Source organism: Sylvia atricapilla, chromosome 15 (genome assembly GCF_009819655.1).
Source record: "Sylvia atricapilla isolate bSylAtr1 chromosome 15, bSylAtr1.pri, whole genome shotgun sequence".
Taxonomy (NCBI): Eukaryota; Metazoa; Chordata; class Aves; order Passeriformes; family Sylviidae; genus Sylvia; species Sylvia atricapilla.
In genome coordinates, this window is record NC_089154.1 from 4,780,982 (window position 1) to 4,801,148 (window position 20,167).

Consider the following 20,167-nt stretch of genomic DNA (forward strand, 5'->3'; position numbering starts at 1 on the left):
GCCCTGGATTTCCTCCCATCATTCCTAAACCCATGGCAGCAGAGCTCTCCACTCCCCACAGGCACTCAGCCCTGCGCCCTTCCCCTTCCCCAGCCATCCCTCCCAACTCCCCCATCTCCCATCACATCTCCTGGGTGTGCCCCGAGAGCCCTGTCCCCTCACCTCCTCTGCCACCAGCTCCCCCCTCGCCGAGCATCCTCGTGGGCTCCCATCTTCGTGCCGTTATGGAAGAAAATACATAATTCTTTTATTATTCAATTAGGAATTTAACACGCAATCAGGTGATCGCTTTAAGAGGATTTCCTATAAGGCAGGATTTGAATAACGGGGCTATGAGTAATATATTCCCCTAACTGGTTTATTCCTTTATCAGATTTTTTTTTTTTTTCCCCTAAGCACTTTAATGCATTTACTTTCCCATTGTCGACACTTTTCTCCTCGCTCTTCCTCCTTCCCCGAGCTTATGCAAATCCCCCGTAAGGCGTTTAATGCGCCGTGTGTGTCAATAGTGCCCAAATCTTCGCGACAGCATTAGGCTTCATGCATGCCCCGGCTGATTAAGAGGGGCGATGGGGCCAGCCTGGCTGCCCAAACCCCCTTCCACCCCCCACCCTGGGGCCAGCCAAGGGGCCTCTGCGCTGGGAGCCGCATTTTTCCAGAGAAAAGGCTGGGCTGAAAGTGGATTTTCCTTTGCAGGGCCGGCCGTGAATGGGGAGCGCGGGGCTGAGAGCTGTCCGCCGCTGTTTGCCGCCCTGTCGCTCACATTTCGGGGGCTGTGGAGGTGTTCACCGGGAGAGGCGGGTGGCTGTGGGTGGGATGGGAGCAGGGAAGGAAGGGGAAGGCGGTGAAATAACCCCTGAGCAGGGATCAGTGTTGATCTGTGCGGCAGTGGGTGCTCAGGGTGCCCGCTGGAGCCCCGTGGGAATGGGCTTGGGCATCACTGGCAGGAGCTGGGGTTTCCTCACTCTTTGTGCCACCAAGGACTGAGGTCAGTTCACCCTCATCAGCCTCCCCGGTGCTGTGGGTTTGCTTTCCCTGAGGCAGCCCCTGGGCTTTGTTTGGTGGGGGTTAAACAGCCTTTACAGACACGGGGTGTGATGTACCGGGGGAAAAGCCTGGAGCCTGGCTCAGGAGGATGGATTTGCCCTGCTCACCTTGGGAGAATGTTCCCTCTGAACCCTACAGACAGTGCTGGGGAAGGGCAGCAGTGATGGAAGGAATAGCAAAAAGGGTTGGCCTGTAATTCCTGGTTTTCCCACTGCCTGAGGGTTTTGTGGCTGCTGGTGAGGCTCTTGGTGAGCACAGCACGGGGCAAAACACCCTCTCCAAGGGTAACTCACCATTTTCTCCTTCCAGAGAGAAACCTCTCTGAACCTGTGTCTGTAAATAGCCCGGTGAGTGGGAGCGAGCTGAACTGGCCCTTCCCGGCGTTGTTTCCTCTCCGCCCACCGCTGATTGTCTCCTTTTTTTATCCCGTCCTGCCACTCTGCCTGTGCGTGCAGCAATTATGCAAAGTTGCAATCAAGGAGCTGAATTAGGAGCTCATCTTGGATTAATTAGTGATGGATGCAAATCTGTTCCAACAAAGAGGAGCGAGGAGAATGCAAAGGCCATGGGTATCCTCCCAGGGTTTCTCCAGCTCTCCCAGGCTGGTTTGAGGGCAGGAGGGACGTGGAGTTGTGCCTTGCAGGAGAATTGGGGCATCCACGTGAAAGAATTTGCTTCTTGGCCTTGGGACAAGGCTTGGGTGCCCCAAAGCTGATGCTCAGCTCTGCCCCTGCATCTCCACGGAGGTTTTAAACCCAGAGCTTTGGGCTTAGAGCATCTCCTCCCACCCCAGCCTTGCTGCAAAGCTTGGGGAAAAACCAGTTAATCCCTGCAGCCTCCAGTGCTGAGCTGCTGCCAGCGCTGGGGATTTCTGTTCGCCTGCAATCGGATTGTGACAAACCCCTCCACTTGCATTGAACAAATTCCCTGGCTACTCCCCGCTCCTTGCAGGCCTCAGTAATCCCCCAAGTGTGACTCTGGCCAAGAGGCAACATCCCTGATTAATCCCCACCGCCGTCTCCACGCAAAGCCACTGCTGCCGGGGATGCTCCCGGTGCTGGCACGACACGCTCGGCCAGCGCTGGGAGCAGACCCCGGGGAAGGATGCAAAGGATGCAATGCTATTTAAAGGAGCTTTCCCAAGAGGGGATTGCAGCCCTGAGAACAGCCTCTTCTTCCCGTGAAGTGGAAAAGAAGGATGTGCAGCGCTCCTGGGAGCACAGAGCCAGGGGGTGTGGGGAGGGGGTACAGATGTTTCATCCCTTTGCCTGTCCCCCCTCAGCCTCACCCAGCCCAGCTGGTGCAGAGTAACTGGGCACAGAATAACCAGGGCAGCCTGGCAGGGTGAGCACAGCTTGGTTAAGGAGCTCCTTAACCAAGGGATGGCTCGTGGCTGTGCCTGCAGGGATGGGGACAGTAGGGACAGCCCCTTCCCATGGTCCCCAAGAGTTTAAAGCCTTGGCTTGAGGATTTTGACAAACTGAAAGCTCTCTCCTTCCTCTCCCCTCTGTGACAGCAATGATTAATAAAACCTGACTCGGCTGGAAGGACAAGGAAAAAAACAACAATACAGGACATTTCTGGAGATTGTCCTAATCCAGCATCTCGGAGCCAAATGAATCAGCAGCTTCTTATTCTGCCGGCAGGATTAGTCAATGTACATCCAGGCTCCTGGGAAGTGAGGTGAGGCCCTGCATAGCAAGGAGCTGTGGTGAGGAGGCCACAGGGTGTTGGCTGGTTCATGGAGCCAAGCACATCCCTCCTTGTAATCCTGCAAACACTGTTGGGATGTCCCACTCCCATGGGAGCCATGGGACAGCTGGGAGAGGCAGGAGAAGGGGAGAACAAAAAAATACCTCTCATAATCCACAGTGTGTGTGAGGGATGAGGCTGTTGGATGTGGGGTGTGGGGAAAAGACTCCAGGCTGGGGCTGTGTGTAAGGGATGTCCCTCATGCCACAGAGACCAGAACACCTGGGACCAGGAGCACCATGCCTGGCTGGTTCTCCTGGCTGTTAAAGTGGGTCAAGCAGAAACCCAAGGAGCATCTGAGCTCACCAACCTTGAGCCAACTATGTGGAAGCTGAATTATTCAGGGCCAGCTTAAAAAATTGAAGAGCCCAGCAAAACTCCAGGAGAGCCCATGGGACCCCCATACCCTTGTCAGGCAGAGGCAGCTCAGCCTGTCCGTGCTCAGAGGGCACCCTGGGCATTTTGGAAGGGGGGGACGGTGTTGTTCGTGTCTAACACTGCCCTTGGGGGTGGGCAAAACAGAGGGGAAGCACCCAGAGAAGTCCACCCTGATGGATTCATCTCCCTGTGTTCCCTGTAGCGTTCCAAGCTGTAGCAGTTTCCTTGAGTATCCCAGCAGGGTTCTGTCACGTCTATAGCAGGAGAAGTTGAAAGAGAACCCCCTTGTCCCCTAAAATGTGGATCTCTTGATTGTGTGATTTTAGAGAGGAGACTAAAACTCAGAGCCTTGGTCTTTGCCACCAGGTGTTTGCTGCATCTGCCGGTGGCTTGGAGAACATCACAACTATTTGGGAGCTGAGCTGCTGCCCTCAGCTTGGCTGTCTCTAAAGGAGGACCCCTGGTGCTATTCCCGGGGCTTTGGAATGGGGAGAAGCTGCTCCTGGGGGAATCCCTGTGGTGAGTAATGCTGCCTGGCGAGCACCGGGAAAAGGCGGGTGCACATATGCTTCAGCTCATCCTGCTCTTTTCATGGAGCACTCTCACTGTCTGGGTGCCAACCATGGCAGACACGGCCAGGCAACCCCCACCACAATCACCCCCCTTTTTTCACATTTTCAAGGCTCTTGGAAGAGGATGATGGAGTCTGGTGTGGAGCAAGGGGATGTACCCCAAGGGGAGTGAGGTGCTTTGAGATTTTACAATGACACTATGAAATTAGACCTAAAAAAAAAATGTGCCAAAGCAAACAGCCACGAAAATAAAACACCCTTTGCACCAGAGGGCCAAGCTGTGCAGGTGCTCAGCCCAGAGGGGAGCAGGGGAGGCTGAGCCCCGGCTCCAGGCTGTGCTTGGCACAGCAATCGGGTGTGCTTTGAGCCAAACTGAAAAGATGGAAATTTCCACCTGGCCTGTTTTCTTCCCTGTGATGAATTTGCAGGAGACCCTTTCCTCAGCCCCGTTCCCGGCAGAAGGGTGGCTGAGGCATTACAGGCAGTTGTGTCTCTAATTTCCTCTGGCAGCAGCAGCAGCAGCAGCGCATCCCCGGCCCCACACGCTGATTTACACAACGGCAGCATCTATTGACTGCGAGAAGATTGTAATTCACAGCCCGGGGCGGTGCAGCCACGGCCCGGGAGCAAGGATGGTTCTTCTCCTCCTTCCTGCTGCCTCCATCCTCACACACTCCGAGGGGGAGAGCCCAGCAAGGGATGGTCCCCCAGGGCTTTCACCCAGTTCGCTGGGAGGGGGCACCTGCTGAGTCCTTCCTCTGTGCCTTGCTGCTTCTGGAGAAAACTTGATAGCTCCAGATCCCCGTGATGGAGCCTGTAGCCTGGGCCAGCTCACGCAGCCCAGGAGGGATGGGGACACCCACGAGGTCCCTCCCAGGGTCACCCACCTTGGGGACTCGTGCCTTCTCCCTAGGTGGATATCTACACTGCCATATCGCTGGTTCCCTTCCTCCTCTGCTTCCATTCCCTGGGTTTGGAGGGGAGCAGAGACCCTCTTGGCTGTTTCCTCAAAAAGCTGGGGGATTGCTGTGTTCTGTTAGCCAGAGCTGCAATCAAACCGTCCGTCCGTCCGTTCGTCCCTCAGTCTGTCCACTCATCCCTCCTGATTCCATCAGCCCCTCTTAGACAAAACCCTTCTCAGGACAAGAATTACCCTCTCCCTGGAAAGCTCATGCCCTGAATGAAATTACCGGGGCTTTCTTCCTAATTAATATCTCTTTGCAATTAGCTCTGGGCCTCCGAAATCCCTCTCGCCGGTCCCTATAGGCGGTCCCTATAGGCGGTGCCTATGGACAGGGCTATGGGCGTGCATCGGGAAAGCCTCTCCCGCGGCCCCGGGCCGGGCGGGGGGCTCGGGGGAGGAGCGGGGGGCGGGCGGGAGGCAGAGCCGGGGGGAGGCAGGGCCGGGGGGAGGCAGGGCCGGGGGGAGGCAGGGCCGGGGGGAGGCAGAGCCGGGGGGAGGCAGGGCCGGGGGGAGGCAGGGCCGGGGGGAGGCAGAGCCGGGGCCGCCCCCGCTCCGCGCCGCCGCCGCCGCACTCGGTGCCGGCCCCCTCCCGGCGGAGGCTCCGGTATGGCGGGGCCGGGGGCCGGCGGCCGCCGGGGCTGAGCGGGGCGGGCTGAGCGGTGCCGCAGAGCCGCCGCGGCGGAGCCAGGTAAGAACCGCCGCGACCTGTTGTGTCGGGCCGGGACCGCCGGGGAGCGGGGGGAAAGGAGGGGAAGCCGCCGCCCCGAGCCCCTGCTCGCCCTGGCCCCGCCGAGCATCTTCCCGGCCCCCCGAGCATCCTCCGGGCGCGGCCCCGCTCCCCGCGCTCCGCCCGGCCGGGAGGCTCTCCTTCAGATCGCGGACGTGGGGTACTGAATCCCCCTCGTTTATGGCAACTTCGCCCCTGGCAAGATGTCGGGGGGACCGTTTTGCCGGAGCGAAACCTGCTTTTGTGCTCTAAGGCGAGGGCTGCGGTGCCCGGGGGTCACGCAGAGCCGGGGGGCAGCGGGGCAAGGGCTGCTCTCGGGTGAGATCTCCCATCCCTGCCCGCCATGAGAAACGCCCCCGCCCCCACACTGGGGCCACAGGGTGTAAATCCATAGGGGCAGACGGATGTAAATCCGGCGGGAGGAGAAAATCCAATTTACGGCAGCGCAGGGATGCTCGGGGGAGCGAGGCGGAGAGTGCCGGAGGCTGGTCCAGCGCCGCGGCTGTGCAGCGCATCCCGCACCCCGCTCTGCTCCTGGCCCCGGGAACTTTGGGCCACACGCAGTACGTACGAGGCTTTTCCAGCCGGTGTGTTCTCCAGCCGGGATTCCTGCTATGGGAAAACCCTGCAACAGGCTTTCCGGCACCCGGGAGATGCCTCCCGCTGGGTTTTATCGCCTGGGGTGGCAGCAGGCACAGAAGGGTGTGGGTGAAGGGGATTGCAGACAGCTCCTCCGGGAGCAGCAGGATGGAGCTGTGTCCCGGAGACAGCGTGCCCTGCTGGGTTCTTCTGTTCGTGGAGCTCTGGGCTGGGGGTCTTGGGGGGCTCTGGGACGGGGGACCCCATTCCAGCCCCCCAGCCGTGCTGTGACCTCAGCACAGCCTCAGGGCCGGGCCAGTGCTGCCCTGTGCAGCAACCTCTGCAGCAAGAGAAGCATTTCAGGCTCCAGGAGCCCACTCACAGGGTGTGTGGGCACCACATTTGCCCACCCGCCTCAGGGCCCTCCAGCACCCAACACATCCCGGCAGCTGGAAAACCTCTCTGCTCCTACAAACGCCATGTCTGGCAGGGAGACCAAAGAAATCACTGTCATTGATTTTTCCTCCCTTGCCTGACTCAACCTACTGCCTTGGAGATTTTTTCACCACCTCTGGGTGCCAGGGAGATCTGCAGGAGGTGGGCTGGGGACGGGCAAGGAATTCAGGGATGAAACGAGGGATGAAGCCTGTTTTGGGTGGCTCTGGTGGGGTCACTGGAGGATGTCGGGTATTTGGAGAGTTCATTTTGGGATGTATTCATTGCAGCCCCTCTCAGGTGTGATGCTGGGGTCTCTCGGGCAGCTCTCGCAGCAGGTTCGTGCTGGCTCTGATCTCCCCGAGCAGCAGATCTGGAAAAAGCAGGGTCAGATCCCATCCCCTCTCTGAAGGCTGCAGGAGTGTGTCCGCCCGGGCTGGCAGCTCTGCCCCAGCCCCAGGCACCAGAGATGCTGAAAAGGGCATAAAGCAGAGCAAGTGTTGTGCCTGCGGGGAGCGAGGGCTTCCCGAGGCAGCCGGGATCATCCCCGCAGCCGCCTTCCGTGAGTGCTTTTCATCCATTAATTTCTCTAATTGCCTCTGCAAATCACACTGGTTTGTCTTTGGTAACCTCCCCGTGAGGTGCTGGGCCAGGCTGTGCCTCGGGGGGTGCCTCGTGTGGGTCCCCCACGAGCTCTGCTCACCACCCCAAAGCCAAACTTCTGCCCACGAAGTCGGTGGATCCCATTTGCCGCGGGGAAATCATCTTTCCAGGCGGAAAAAACCCATCAGGACCGCTGTGATACAGCGAGGTGGAGAAGGCTCGGGGCCACCCACGTGCCACTGTCCCTTGCAGAGCCCTGGGGACAGAGGAGCAGGGCACCCTGGGCTGTCACTGCTCTCCCTCCCGCTCAGGGTGGCCAGGATGGGCTCGGTGGGAGCCGAGCGCTTCAAGGAGCTGAGCCCTGCGGCCACGCCGGAGGGGAACGTGGTGATGAGCTTCAGCTTCGACAGCTACCAGCTGGAGGAGGACGAGCTGCAGCGGGGCAGCCAGGCCAAGGGTGTCCTCACCTTCATGGAGCCAGGTGAGGGCAGGCACGGCCTAACCTGACCCACAGCCAGCAGCCAGCTTCCCTGCTGGTTTCTCACCTGCTTAGGAGCTTCCAGGGATGGGTTTAACAGCCACAAATAGCCTGAAATGCCACAATATTGCCCACTACTATTGTCATCCCTTTCTGTACCATGTGAGCCACCAGCACATCCCGTGACAGTGGGCTCTGCAGGCTGGCAAGGAGTTGATGGTTGGTGCCTTGGTTCTCCTGCCAGGCTCATCGCAGCCTGCAGCTTCATCTTTCTCCATGCAGGACTCAGGGACACTCCTGGGATTCACCCTAGCCCTGCTCCACATCCTGAGGCAGCCCTATCCACCTCCACACCCACCCTGACTCTTCCTGCACCTTGACTTGTGTTCTTACCTGCACTGCCTGGCTCTCAGCTTGCTTAGCTGCAATTAAAACTCACCAAAGACCCCAAAGCCCAGATGTTTTCCTGCCTCCTGGGTCTCCACTGAAGGCACTGAAATGTCTTTATTTAGGGAAGGAGCTCCTCAGATCTGGGGCTGTTTATTTGCACGTGTACAGGGAGCTGAGCTGTTTCATCGCTTCAAGGTTGGGGTTTGACGTGGGTCCCAGGGGTGCAGCAGTGCCACTGTCATGTCTTTTTCGCTTTCTTTCCTCTCTTGGGGCAGTTTCTGAGGAGCCCGAGCCCCAGGATCGATACCATGGGATTTATTTTGCCATGCTGTTGGCTGGGGTGGGATTTCTCCTGCCCTACAACAGCTTTATCACCGATGTGGATTATCTGCACCATAAATACCCAGGTAGGTCTGGAGCAGCTCCAGCACTTCCCTGACACCCCAAACCTGGAGAGAACTCAATCCCACTTCCAAGGGAGCTGAACTCCTGTCCCCCCATCACCTGCCTCTCTTCAGGGACCTCCATCGTCTTTGACATGAGCCTCACCTACATCCTGGTGGCCTTGGTGGCCGTCATCCTCAACAATGCCCTGGTGGAGCTGCTGAGCTTGCACACCCGGATCTCTGTGGGTGAGTGGGGTCCCTGCAGCCCCAGGCAGTGCTGTCACCCTGATGTGCCCCTGCCACCACCTCTGTCTGCCCCCCACAGGCTACCTCTTTGCCCTGGGGCCCCTGCTCTTCGTCAGCATCTGCGATGTGTGGCTGGAGCTGTTCAGCCGCAGACAAGCCTACGCCATCAACCTGGTGGCTGTCGGGGTGGTGGCCTTTGGCTGCACAGGTATGTGGCAGAGCAGCTGGGCTGGGACATGGCAGGTAGGGATGGGAAACAACCCCAATCCCTGAGCTGTGGTCTCCTGGGACAACCTCCTGCTCTGATCCCTGTATCCCTCAGGTCCCTGCCCCATCCCCTCCACCTCTGTCCAGGCATTGTGGCACTGGCCAGGGGCACCAGCACCAAATCATGTATGGGTCACCAACACCGCTGATCTGGGCCACCATGGTGGCATCCCAAGCCCCCACACCTGGTGGCCACTTTGGATGGGAACAGACATAGTGGAGCATCCAGGGAGGGAAGAAAAAAAGCCCTGCTGCTTTTGGAGCAAGGAGGCTGCTGCAAGGAGCAGCTCCCAGTTCCCTCTGGGGTTTCTTCCCACTTCCCAGAGTTTCGGCTGCAGCAATAATCCCCCTTTCTCCCCTCTGTGCATCTCTCCTGAAGTGCAGCAATCCAGCTTCTATGGCTACACGGGGCTGCTGCCCAAGCGCTACACGCAGGGAGTGATGACGGGCGAGAGTAAGTACCCACAGCCACTGACCATGTCCACATCCCACCACACGGACCTGCACCTTCTCCTGGGGCCCCAGCCACTCACACCTGGGTCCCCACTGGCTCCAGCACAGCCCAGCTGGGTTGCCAGCAGATCAGGGATGCCTCAGGGTGCTCCCCAGAAAACCGGGGAGTTTACTGGTTTTTAAATCCCTGCACTGCCATGTCAGGCTGGGGGTGGGGGGGTCTGACAGAAGCTTTATCACCCCAAAATCACTGCTGGTGACTCCTCTACACCGGGAAGCATCACATCCACATGGTGGGGGGATGATGAGGATCCCTGAGCTGGGATTCAGTGGGGCCCAGCGCCGACAGCTCTCCCACACCGTCAGGCACCGCCGGGGTCATCATCTCGCTCAGCCGCATCTTCACCAAGCTGCTGCTGTCAGACGAGAAGGAGAACACTGTCATCTTCTTCTTCATCTCCATCGGCATGGAGCTGACGTGCTTCATCCTCCACCTCCTGGTGAAGCGCACCCACTTCGTGCGCTACTACACGGACTGTTCCCGCAAGGGCCTCCCCGAGAGCCGCGGGGCCGGCGACCCCGGCACCGGCTACCGCGTCCACCACGACGTCACCTCCGAGGACGTCCGATTTGTAAGCCAAGCGTGGGCTTCCCTCCCCGCCCCTGGGGTTCTGTGCCACTGCACCTCGGCACTGCTGTCCCCTCTTCCCTCTCATCCAGGAGAACCGGGAGCAGGCGCAGCCGAGCTCCCCCCAGGGCAGCCCCGGCCCCGAAGCTGAGCTGGCTGGGAGTGGCACCTACATGCGCTTTGACGTCCCTCGGCCCAAGATCAAGAGGAGCTGGCCCAGCTTCCGAGGTGAGTGGTGTGCTCGGGGGAAAGCCATGCCTGTGGGGTGGGATAAATGATCAGTGACACAGAGTAAGGGGGGAGGATCATCCCCAAGGTTGGAGAGGGACTTCTGAAAAGGGCATGGAATAGCAGGACAAAGGGAAATGGCTTCAAACTGACAAGAGGACAGGATTAGATGGGATATTTATGAAGAAATTCTTCCTTATGAGGGTGGGTAGGCCCTGGCACATGCTGCCCTGTTCCTGAAAGTGCCCGAGGCCAGGTTGGATGGGGCTTGCAGCAACCTGGGATTGTGGAAGGTGTCCCTGCCCATGGCAGGGGGTTGGAACTGGATGATCTTCAACAGTCCCTTCTATTCCCAAACCATTCTATGATTTACTTTACTAATGATATGCCTTTACTAATGATATGCCCAAAACCGTGGGGCAAATTCATTTTTGAAAGGCACCCCCGGGGGTCAGACAAAGCTCTCAGGCTCTCCAAGGGGGCCGGGCTGCAGTTTTGGCTGAGCTGTGCTGCCTGTCCCTGTCAGACATGCTGCTCTACCGCTACGTCGTGTCCCGCCTCATCTGGGCCTACATGCTCTCCATTGCCATGACCTACTTCATCACACTGTGCCTCTTTCCCGGGCTGGAGTCGGAGATACACAACTGCACGCTGGGGGAATGGCTCCCCATCCTCATCATGGCCATCTTCAACCTCTCTGACTTCGTCGGCAAGGTAGGAGAGAGGCCAGAGCCAGCACAGTGGGGGTCTGTCCTGCTTTGGTCTCCTCTTTCTAAGCCACTTGGCTCCACCAAGGGTCATCTCTACCCAGGGGGGTCTAACCAAGCGTGAGGCTGGTGCTCACCAGTACAGCCAAGGTTGGGTTCCCACAGCAGTTGGTCTTTCCACCATTTCACCTCCTTGTTGCCCCATTTTGGGCACCACAGGGCCCTCCCCAGCCTCCTCATCCCCCCAGCAGAGTCTCTGCTCCTCTCTGCAGATCCTGGCTGCCCTGCCCTACGACTGGAGAGGGACCCACCTCCTCGTCTACTCCTGCCTCCGTGTGGTCTTCATCCCGCTCTTCATCATGTGTGTCTACCCCAACGGGCAGCCCACCTTCGGCCACCCCGCCTGGCCCTGCATCTTCTCCCTCCTCATGGGCATCACCAACGGCTACTTCGGCAGCGTCCCCATGATCCTGGCCGCAGGCAAAGTCAGCCCGGAGCAGCGGGAGCTGGCAGGTAGGACCAAGCCCTCCTGGGAATCCCACGTGGTGTGGCCAGAGCACCCTGACACCACCCCCTGTCCCTTCCCACAGGGAACACCATGACCGTGTCCTACATGACGGGCTTGACGCTGGGCTCGGCCGTGGCGTATTTTGCCTACAGCCTCACCAGTACCTCCCACAGCACCTGTTTCTACACTGAAACCTCCAACGGCTCCTTTACCTTGGGGTACTGAGCCCTGGGGCGGGGCAGTGGGGACAGGGTGGGACCTGCTTCCACCATGGTCCCCAGAGCCCCACATCTCTCCTCAAGGAGGGAGCCTGGAGCCAGAAATCCACCCCAGCGTGGACAAGGACTGTGGCACAGGGCTGTAGCACTCCAAAACGGCCTGTGCTGCCCAGCCAGGCACTGTGCAGGGCCACTGCTTGGGGTGACATTCCTCCCACCCCAGGGGACAGTTCTTGTTGCTTTTGGGGGATCTCCCCATCAGCAATGCGCAGCTCTCCAGTGAAGGTTGGGGATCTTCTGTTTGCGCCAAGCCATTGATAGGAGGAAGAAATACTGCCAAATCCCAAAGGGAATAGGACCAGCACTGGGGAGGAGGGTGATGGAGGGCTGGTGAGGAAGAAGAGGAGCAAGAGATGCTCCTTCAGTCCCTGGTGGCTCTGGGAAGGTGGGTCTCGACTTCCACTGATGGTGCTGCAGGTTTTCACCAGGAACAGCTTGAAATCACAGTCCCTCCCTAAATATGCGAATCAGTCCTGATGGTTGGGGAAAAGATTTTTGTGTGCGTCTTGTTTTATCCCCCCTAACTGTAACAGAGGCAGTCTTGCCTCCCCCCACCCCACACTGTGAATCTGTACCATTGCAAGGGGTAGAGGGGGGGGTCCCAAGGCTACAGCACTGCCACTGCCACCTGCAGGCCACTGCTGAGCTTCAAGACTTATTGCACAGGACATAAGTGAAGCTGATTAAATAATTAAATGTCTTTGCAACGATGGTTGGTCCTTAGCTGTGCCACTGGCACTGGTGGAACTTGACCACTGGTGACAGGCTGGGCTGGCACACACAGGATGGTGCCTGCTGCCTGTCCTGTTGGGTCTTGGGGTGCCCCTTGTGCTGCTTCAGGGCCCCCTGTGTCACCTGGGGTGGTTGAACATGCCACTGGGTTACACCAAACCCCTGCCAGCCTGAAAACTGCCGTGGGTATCACATGGGAGAGGGAAAAGGAAGGCCAAGAGGAGCAAAAGACGTCAGGAGAAGGTGCCAACACCACGTTTTGGAACCAGCTGCACCTCACTGTGCCAACTGGCAGGTGCCACCTCCCAGGGAACCAAGCCCAAGGAGCCAGTGAATGCCAGGCCTGGCCCCGACCTGGCCCCCGCGGCACAGGAGGGTCTGGCCATGCCACACTCCTGCCTCTATGAAGTGCAGCTCACACCAAAAAGAGCAAATCCAGCGTTTCATCCTCTGCACATGGTGCCCTCAGCATGGTGACAGAGGGAGGACTCCAACCCACAGGCCCTGTCCAGCAGACGCCCCTACTCCAGTGTTCAGTCCTGTCCATTGGTGCCACCACGTCACACAGACGGGTTCTCCCCAAAAAGCCACCAGGCACCTGGGTTGTGTCTTTCTCAAGGGCAGGGGCTGAGCTAAAAAGCCATCATTGCCACCAAGGGGAGAAAAACCCTGAGGTCAGGTCAAGTGAGACAAAGAAAGATGCTTCATTGGGTTACTTTTTTTCAATTAGATTTTTTTTTTTTTATGAAAAAAGATCACACGGAGTTCTCCAACAAACAGAATGCCAAAAAAATTGTTTTAAACAAAACATAAACAAAACAAAACAAAAAGACAAAAACCTGGCTCTCCTTTCCTCTCGATTGTCTGAAATATCCTTGTGTTCCATAGAAGGCAGTGGGTTTTAAGTGCTTTCTATTTAACATTAGCATAAAATCTCTCTCGCGCGCTCTCTCTCTCGCTCTTTAAAATATGCTCACACAATTTGCTTCTAGAAGTACAGTACACTTTGAGCGTGGGGGGTGTGCCTGTTCCCAGATCATTTACAATCACAATCCAACAGGAAATAAAAAATAATATTCTAAACGTCAGACTGTGTTCATTTCTGCCATTGTGGGTTTTTTTCTTTTTTTGTTTTTTATAATTTCATAATTTTTTTCACAGTTTTAAAAAGTTTATATTTATATATATATATTTATATTTATATTTATAATTAAAAAGTTGAATCCATTTAAAGACTTATAATACAGGAGGGCTAAAGAGTCTTTTGGTACATTAAAACTGTACAGGCTAGAACCGTCACTGTCCGCCGGGGTGGAGATGGTACGAGCTCAGCACCATGTGGTTTGTTTAAAGGACCAGGGGTAACTCTGTGGGGCTGTCCCTCACCCCTGAGCCCCGGCCTCCAGTCTCTGGTACACAGCCAGGGTGGAGAGTTTCCAATCTGTCCTTGGCTTAAGCATCTCCCCACTGGAGCCTGGGCCGAGCCGGGCCCCGCTCCGCGTCCCGGCGATCCGTAGTGCGAGTCAGGAGTTGCAAAGATCAGTGCGTCTCTTGGGAGTTTTAAGTGCAAGGATGGTGTGTCGTCCTCCTCAGGTTCTCCTCTAGTGTTCCCTCTAGCCAGGTGTAACCCTGGAGCAGCAGCAGCGGTGCCACGGGTCTGGTGTGTGCCCAAGGGGAGCTCAGCTCCTCGGTGGATGGAGGAGGATGAACAGTGCAGTCCCTGAGCCCAAGGTGGCAGCGGGGCTCTGGCTGTGGGGACGCCGCAGGCAGGCACAGCCGGGTTTACACACTGTCCCCATTCCCTTCAAATGATGGGCAAGGCTTCCCAGCAGCTCCACGTCTCAGAGCAGGCAAGGCATGGCAGGTAAAGCTGGGTGAAGGATGCCAGACTCCAGTGGCCTCTGATCTTCTCTCCTCCAAGCAGCAGCTTTTCCCAGTCGTTTCCTACCTCTTCACTGCACGCTCCAAGGTGAGGTCTCAGTTTGCCACAAGTCACCCCCCTGGCCATCTGCTTGCTCCCTCCAGCACCTTTGCAGGGCAGAAGGGGCACAGAGCTGCAGATGGTTCAGACTGTTTGTTCAAGGCAGTGGGGAGGCAGCATTCCAGCCCGGATGTTACCCCCTCTTCCACCTGGCTCCTCCCAGCCTGGAGGATTCTCTTCTGCCATCTCTGTGCTGGGGCCAGCCCTGTCCTGTTGTGCTCCACACGCTGTTGGAGGGGTGTCCAGGGAAAGGGAACGGCAAAAAGGCGCTGAGAGGATCGAGACGAGGCGCTGAGAGAGACTCATCTCCTTTCTCTTTCACCCTGTCCTTCCTATAAAGGGTCATGCGAAACTAAGTTGGAAAGGGAATATAAGGACGGAGAGGAGCGCACGCAGAAGGCAAGAGGGGCCTTCCACATGCGGGCAGCTTCCGAGTTACTGATGGGGGAAAATGACACAAAAGGGATCCCTCCTGCCGGGGGGTCCCGCTGGTGAAATGATCACGAGACCCATGTGCTTTCCTGGACCAAAAGGAGGAAGGGAGAAGTTGGTCAAGTGTCACCTTACTTAAAGCCACTTCCAGAAGAGCCTCAGAGTTCAAGCACCACCACCACCACCCCCAATGGCATCTTCCTCGAGTTCTGTAACTGCTTCCCCAACCCCTTTCTTCAGTCTTCTCCTTCCTCCTCGTCTCTCGCGCTCTCCTGTCTGTAGTGTGACACAGAAATGAGCATTGAAAGAAACAATCATGTCGTCTGAACAGGCACGTCCTCAGGTTTGTCCCATCCCTTCCCTGGGGGTGGCATGTGTCCCCTGGGCGGTCAGCAGATGACAGGGACACCATCGGTGTTGAAGATCATGCCCGTGGTGGGCTCATAGGTCCCTGCAAGGTAGTAGAGGTCCTCACTGTCTTGGTATTTCTTTGTCTTTAGCATCTGCTCATATTGATCCAGACCAACAACAAGACACTTGTGTGAGATGGTCTGGACATCATTTTCATCCACGTGAGAGGACTGGTAGAGGGCTCTCTGCACAACAGGAACAGAAAGAAGGAGATGAGGAAAAAAGGGGGCCATTATATCACACAGCATTTACAGCATCATCTTCAAAGAGCAGAAAAAACCCTCATCATAATGGGATAGGACTTGCTCACGCTCAAGAACATCTTGCTCATCCCAACAGCCAGCCACTGGGAATCTGCACAGGCCCATGGACAGCCTGGACAATCTCTCCAGCACACTGAACCTGAGCCCTGGCTTTCACTTGGCTCCCACTGATGGGAATGCTGTGGCTGCCAAGCACACATAAAGGAAATATGGAAGCCAGGAGATTGTCATCTTCATTTCAAGGATGCAAATGCAAAGCTGGATACCAGCTTCCTGTTTCTCCCCACACCCAGCACCTGCAGCTACTCCCACCCTCCCAGAAATATCCATCCCAAGTCCTGGGCACTTGCAGACTTGGCAGCCAAGGCAAAAAGCAAGAGCCAGAGAAGTTTGGGGGGCATTTCCCAGCAGTATTTATTTCTTACAGGGTACCCAGCATTCCCTCCCAGCCTTCCCCCAGTCTCACCAACCTCCATAAAGTCCTTCCTCTGGTTGGATGCCTGCAAAGCTGTGGACAGACTCCTGCCTGATTTCTGATCCCAACGCTGTGTCCAAGAAGAAAAGAGAAAACAGAAATGAAAACCTAGTGAATTCGTTGTTTTTCCATGCCATCACCTCCTGCCCACCACACATGCTTTTGGAACTTCAACCCCTGCCCACTGCCACTAGGAATAAATCCTGCTGTAAACTACCTGCACATGTGCAAAATTCAGTGTTTCTGAGCACCAGGCCCATCCTTCTTACACTTTGAAGAATTGATCTGGCTCTTGACACTCTTTTTGGACCAACGCGAAAGTCTTTGTTTCCTAATACAGAGAAATCCACCCCTCCCTTCTTCAAAAGGCCAACACCGGGATTGCCCACACCACAGGCAGCCCCTACAACATGGAAAGAATGGGGCCACCCCCTTCAGGGTACCAGTAACAAATCGGACCTTGGGTGTTTTCCTCATCATTGGAAATGAAAGGGAGCAAGGAGCTTTGCAGACCTCTCAGAAAAGGAGACCAGCCTACCTTGCCTTCATTGAGTTTCTTCCCAGGGTTGGTTTCTTCTGGGTGATAAAACCATTTGACTCGGACCACCATGTTGTTCCCCCAGGATTCCCACATGCTCTGGATGCGGCCAATGTAGGGCAGGTTGGGGCGGCCAGCGGAGAGGAAAACAGCACAGTCTCCGATGCGGATGATCTCCTTGCCCCGCACGATGGCCTTGTAGAACAGCTTCCTGGCCTTCCCTTTCATTCCTCGTCTCTGCCAAGACAGGATCACGCAGCTGCTCAGCCAGGGGATCACTCGTATTTTCCCCACACACCACTGTTGGCCCTGTCCCGCATGCATCCCTTTGCTGTTGGCAGTATTCCCACAGGAACTGGGGCAGAGGGATACACTATGTAGAATGGCTTCCCCAACACGGTAAAAGCCAACCCCAATCTCCCTGCAAAACTGGACACTTGGCACACCACACCAGCTGTTCCACCACCCCAGAAAAAGGGAAGAGGCAGCAGGAGGCAAACTCCAGCGCCGAGTGCCGAGCACTATGGGAGCATTTACCTGTGTGGGTTTCCCAAACCACTTCCAGAGCTGCCGCGCCGGGAGGAAAGCAGCGATCTTGGGCCTGTTCTCCACGGAGGGCAGGCGCTGGCGCTTGGCCAGCTCCTTGGTGGTGGGCAGGTGGATCCCCTCGCGCTTCTTGGGCCGGCTCTTGTTGCCGCTCTGCGGCGGTGCCGGCTGCTGCGCCGGCTGCTGCACCGGCTGCTGCGCCGGCTGCTTCTGGCTCTGAGGGTGGGAGGAGGCCCGGGATTTCCCTGCCTGCTTGGTTTGCTTGGGTGGGAGGGTTTGCTGCACCGAGGAACTCGGCTGGGCCTCAGCTACTTCGTCGTCAGAGCTACAGGAGGAATCTTCATCCGTAGTGGAGGAGGAAGAAGAGCTGGAGCTTGATGAAGAAGAAGTTGATGAAGTGGAGGAAGAGGAGGAAGATGAAGAAGAAGAGGAGCTGCTGCTAGAAGAGGAAGAAGAGGAGGAGTTGGAGGAAGAAAGAGGGGTGGATGCTCTTGAGCTGGCTGAGCTGCTGTCCTGGGCTTCCCCTTGGTTCTTCTCAGCCTCCTCTTCTCCCTCTGACTCCGAGCTGCTGTCACTGCTGTTGCTCTCAGACTCCTCCACAGCTGCTGGAGCTGCTGCCTTTTCTTCCTGGTCCTTCGAAGCAGCAAGGCTCTCTGCTGAGGCATCAAACTTTCCTCCAAAGCTGGCAGAGGAAGGGTCTCCCTCAACCACCTTGGCTCGGGAAGATTTCTGCTTGCCCTCCACACTCACTGCAGCAGAATAGCCCAGCCCCAAGAGACTCTTCCCATCTCTGCGACTGGCCAGGTTCGAGTCCTCCAGCATCCTCATCGCCTCCTTCATCTTCTTTGTCTTTGGAGACATCACACCCTCATGGTCCAGCTTGATCAGGATTTCATTGTCATGCTTCCTCTGAGCCTTTACCATGGTGCCAAACTCTTGTGTCTCTTCTGTGGGCCGCCCTTTCTTGGCCTTGGCTTTAGACACCGAAGCATCGCTGGAGCCAAAGGCCGCCAGCGTTCCTGGGAGATCACTGTAGGGCTCCGTGCTGAGGATGCTGCCAAACACAGCAGGCTGGTAAGAGGGTTGTGGGGGGCTGTGCAGCTTTGTGGAGATCTTCATTTTGCCAGCTTTTGACCGTTTTTCCTCTGTGGGAGCAGGAGAGCCTCCAGTCGGCAGCGGTTGCGATTTTCGTGACCCCTTCATGCTTGGCTTGCTCAAGCACGCCGGCTTCTCTGGGACTGAGGAGGTAACAGGTGAAGACTCCACCTGATCCTTCTCTTCAGGCAAAGCAGCCTCTTCTGCAGAGGGGAAGAACCACAAAGACATGATGTTATCCCTCCAGATGGGCTTTATTAGCTCAGACACAACCAGACACCAATGCTGACTGGTCTCTGGCCAAGCATGGCTTGTTTCTGCCTGCTCAGGTACCCCCAAAGGAACACAGGGGGTGTCCTCACTGCTCACTGAACAGCCTGGCCTGGTGCCAGTACTTGTGAGAAGTGATAGACAATGCTCAGGGGTGCTGCTTCAACTCCAGGAGAACCAAACTACAAATCTCCTGCACCTTTGGCCCTACTGATGGCTGCAGAGACGCTCAGCTGAAACAGGGACTCTGCTCCACATTCCTGACTGACACAAGGAGGCTGTCACAGCACAGGCCAGCTTCCTGTATACTGTAGCCACAGCAGAGCAAGATGCATAGGTGCTTTAAATTCAAGCAACGCATCTATCCTCACAATCCTGCTCCAAGCAACAGCCCTAGCTTGGGGAGAACAGTAGGGAACTGTGCAAGGATTCCCTCAGCTCCAGACCCGGCAGTGTGGCAACTTACCAGCTTTGGCCTTGACACTTGGCTTTCTCCCTCGCCCTTTGCCCTTTGACACAGGCTCCTCTGACCCCAGTGCAGCTCCCTCTTTTCCTTCTCCAGTGTCTTTGCTGGATTTACGGCTACGGCGCTTGGTGCTGGGCACCAGAAGGGCAGGGGAGGGTTCAGCACCTGGAACAGGTCAAAGAGATGTTCAAATGCAGTCAAATAACACATAAAACAAAGATGTGATAGAGTGAAAGCATCCCAACCAAATCTGCAATAGGGACTGGGCCTTTTTCCTTATGGGTGATATCCCACCCCAGCTCTGTGTTCTGTAACTGATGGTGCAATCTTTGTGACTGGAAGTCTGTGAACTTGTCCCAAAATTTGAGGAAAGTGGCCCAAAACTCCATATATGTTAGAGTGGGAAGTGTCTTGCAAAAAAACTGAACAGCAAGACTCACACTGGATCTTGTAGTCAGGTGGGAGAAGCCGAATGTGAGACAGTGGAATGCGTCCCGTGTCCCCATCATCGAACTCTACAGTGATGAGATCACCATCTTCCTCCAGATCCAGGGTTCCTGTGGGATGGGGGAGCAGAAGAAGGGATTAGGAACAAACATTGGAGTACAAACCTCTTGTAAGGGAAGTGGGGACATGGAGAAAGGCAAGGGTGCGGCACCAGCTGCAAACCATCCCACCACACCTTCCCTGGGCTGTGCAGGGTAAGCACAGAAGACTCACTCTGCAATGGAAAGTCCCTGATAAACCAGCCCACTCAGTGTGAAATTCCCCATCAGCAGCACTGCTCCAGAACATAACAGCCATTCCAGTTCGACTTCCCACCTCTCTCCACTATTTCCCCTCTATTCTTGCGCAATTTCACTTCTCTCCTTTCACTGAAATACCTTTTTTTTTACCTATGGTTTGTAACTACTCTCAGCCATCATAAACTGCTTCTTTTCACTTTCTCCAAGAGAAATAAGCTGTGTTATTACCCTCTCTTTTTGCATCAGCATTACTGCTTTATATATCAAAAGTAATTATTCTCTTTTGCACATGTGGTATGACCAAGAGCCCAAAAACAAGACCAGCCATGGCAGAATTGTCCAGAGCCATTCACCAACTTTTTAATGGGACCAGACTGCAAAGTTTGGTGTCAGAGCAAAGTTCTGAGTATCCAGGTGACTTACAAACCTCCACAGCCTGAGAAATTATTGATGCCTGGAATAAATTCTGATTTTCTGAAATGTATTAAATGTCCTTGATATATTTAAGCTCCTAAATTGCTCTAATCTCTTCCTGAACCTGCAGGATGTTACTAAATCTGCTTCATTAATGAGAGAGAAAAAACAT

The 20,167-nt window shown here is 56.0% G+C and overlaps 2 protein-coding genes across 7 annotated transcripts in view; one reads left to right on the forward strand and one right to left on the reverse strand.

Moving 5' to 3' along the window:
• The first annotated feature begins 3,568 nt into the window (after nt 1-3,568).
• On the forward strand, nt 3,569-13,446 carry SLC29A4 (solute carrier family 29 member 4). 2 transcript variants are annotated; one of them, XM_066329780.1, is made up of 11 exons: nt 3,569-3,696; nt 7,369-7,538; nt 8,201-8,332; nt 8,444-8,557; nt 8,637-8,765; nt 9,204-9,278; nt 9,644-9,909; nt 9,998-10,133; nt 10,660-10,847; nt 11,113-11,353; nt 11,431-13,446. In XM_066329780.1, exons 2-11 carry the CDS (start codon nt 7,379-7,381, stop codon nt 11,571-11,573), a joined length of 1,584 nt encoding a protein of 527 aa, XP_066185877.1. In that variant the 5' UTR covers nt 3,569-3,696; nt 7,369-7,378; the 3' UTR covers nt 11,574-13,446. The 2 variants fall into 2 exon arrangements, with proteins under 2 accessions (XP_066185877.1, XP_066185879.1); XM_066329782.1 differs by lacking the exon at nt 3,569-3,696 and adding an exon at nt 5,291-5,401.
• A 213-nt stretch (nt 13,447-13,659) lies between these two features.
• Nucleotides 13,660-20,167, reverse strand: part of TNRC18 (trinucleotide repeat containing 18) — a 54,426-nt gene continuing 47,918 nt past the window's right edge. For all 5 annotated transcript variants that reach the window (XM_066329779.1, XM_066329776.1, XM_066329775.1 and 2 more), the window contains 6 exons: nt 19,276-19,392; nt 18,836-19,000; nt 16,996-18,302; nt 16,459-16,695; nt 15,916-15,990; nt 13,660-15,367 (listed from right to left, as the gene is read on the reverse strand). In XM_066329779.1, the coding sequence (XP_066185876.1) occupies nt 15,161-15,367; nt 15,916-15,990; nt 16,459-16,695; nt 16,996-18,302; nt 18,836-19,000; nt 19,276-19,392 (2,108 nt within the window). In that variant the 3' untranslated portion in view covers nt 13,660-15,160. The remainder of the gene's footprint in view (nt 15,368-15,915; nt 15,991-16,458; nt 16,696-16,995; nt 18,303-18,835; nt 19,001-19,275; nt 19,393-20,167) is intronic.

Coding starts and splice junctions, on each gene's coding strand:
- SLC29A4 (XM_066329780.1), top strand. CDS start 7,379: ATGGGCTCGGTGGGAGCCGAGCGCTTCAAGGAGCTGAGCCCTGCGGCC. Junction 9,910..9,997: donor CCTCCGAGGACGTCCGATTT/GTAAGCCAAGCG, acceptor CCTCTCATCCAG/GAGAACCGGGAGCAGGCGCA. Junction 10,848..11,112: donor TCTCTGACTTCGTCGGCAAG/GTAGGAGAGAGG, acceptor TCCTCTCTGCAG/ATCCTGGCTGCCCTGCCCTA.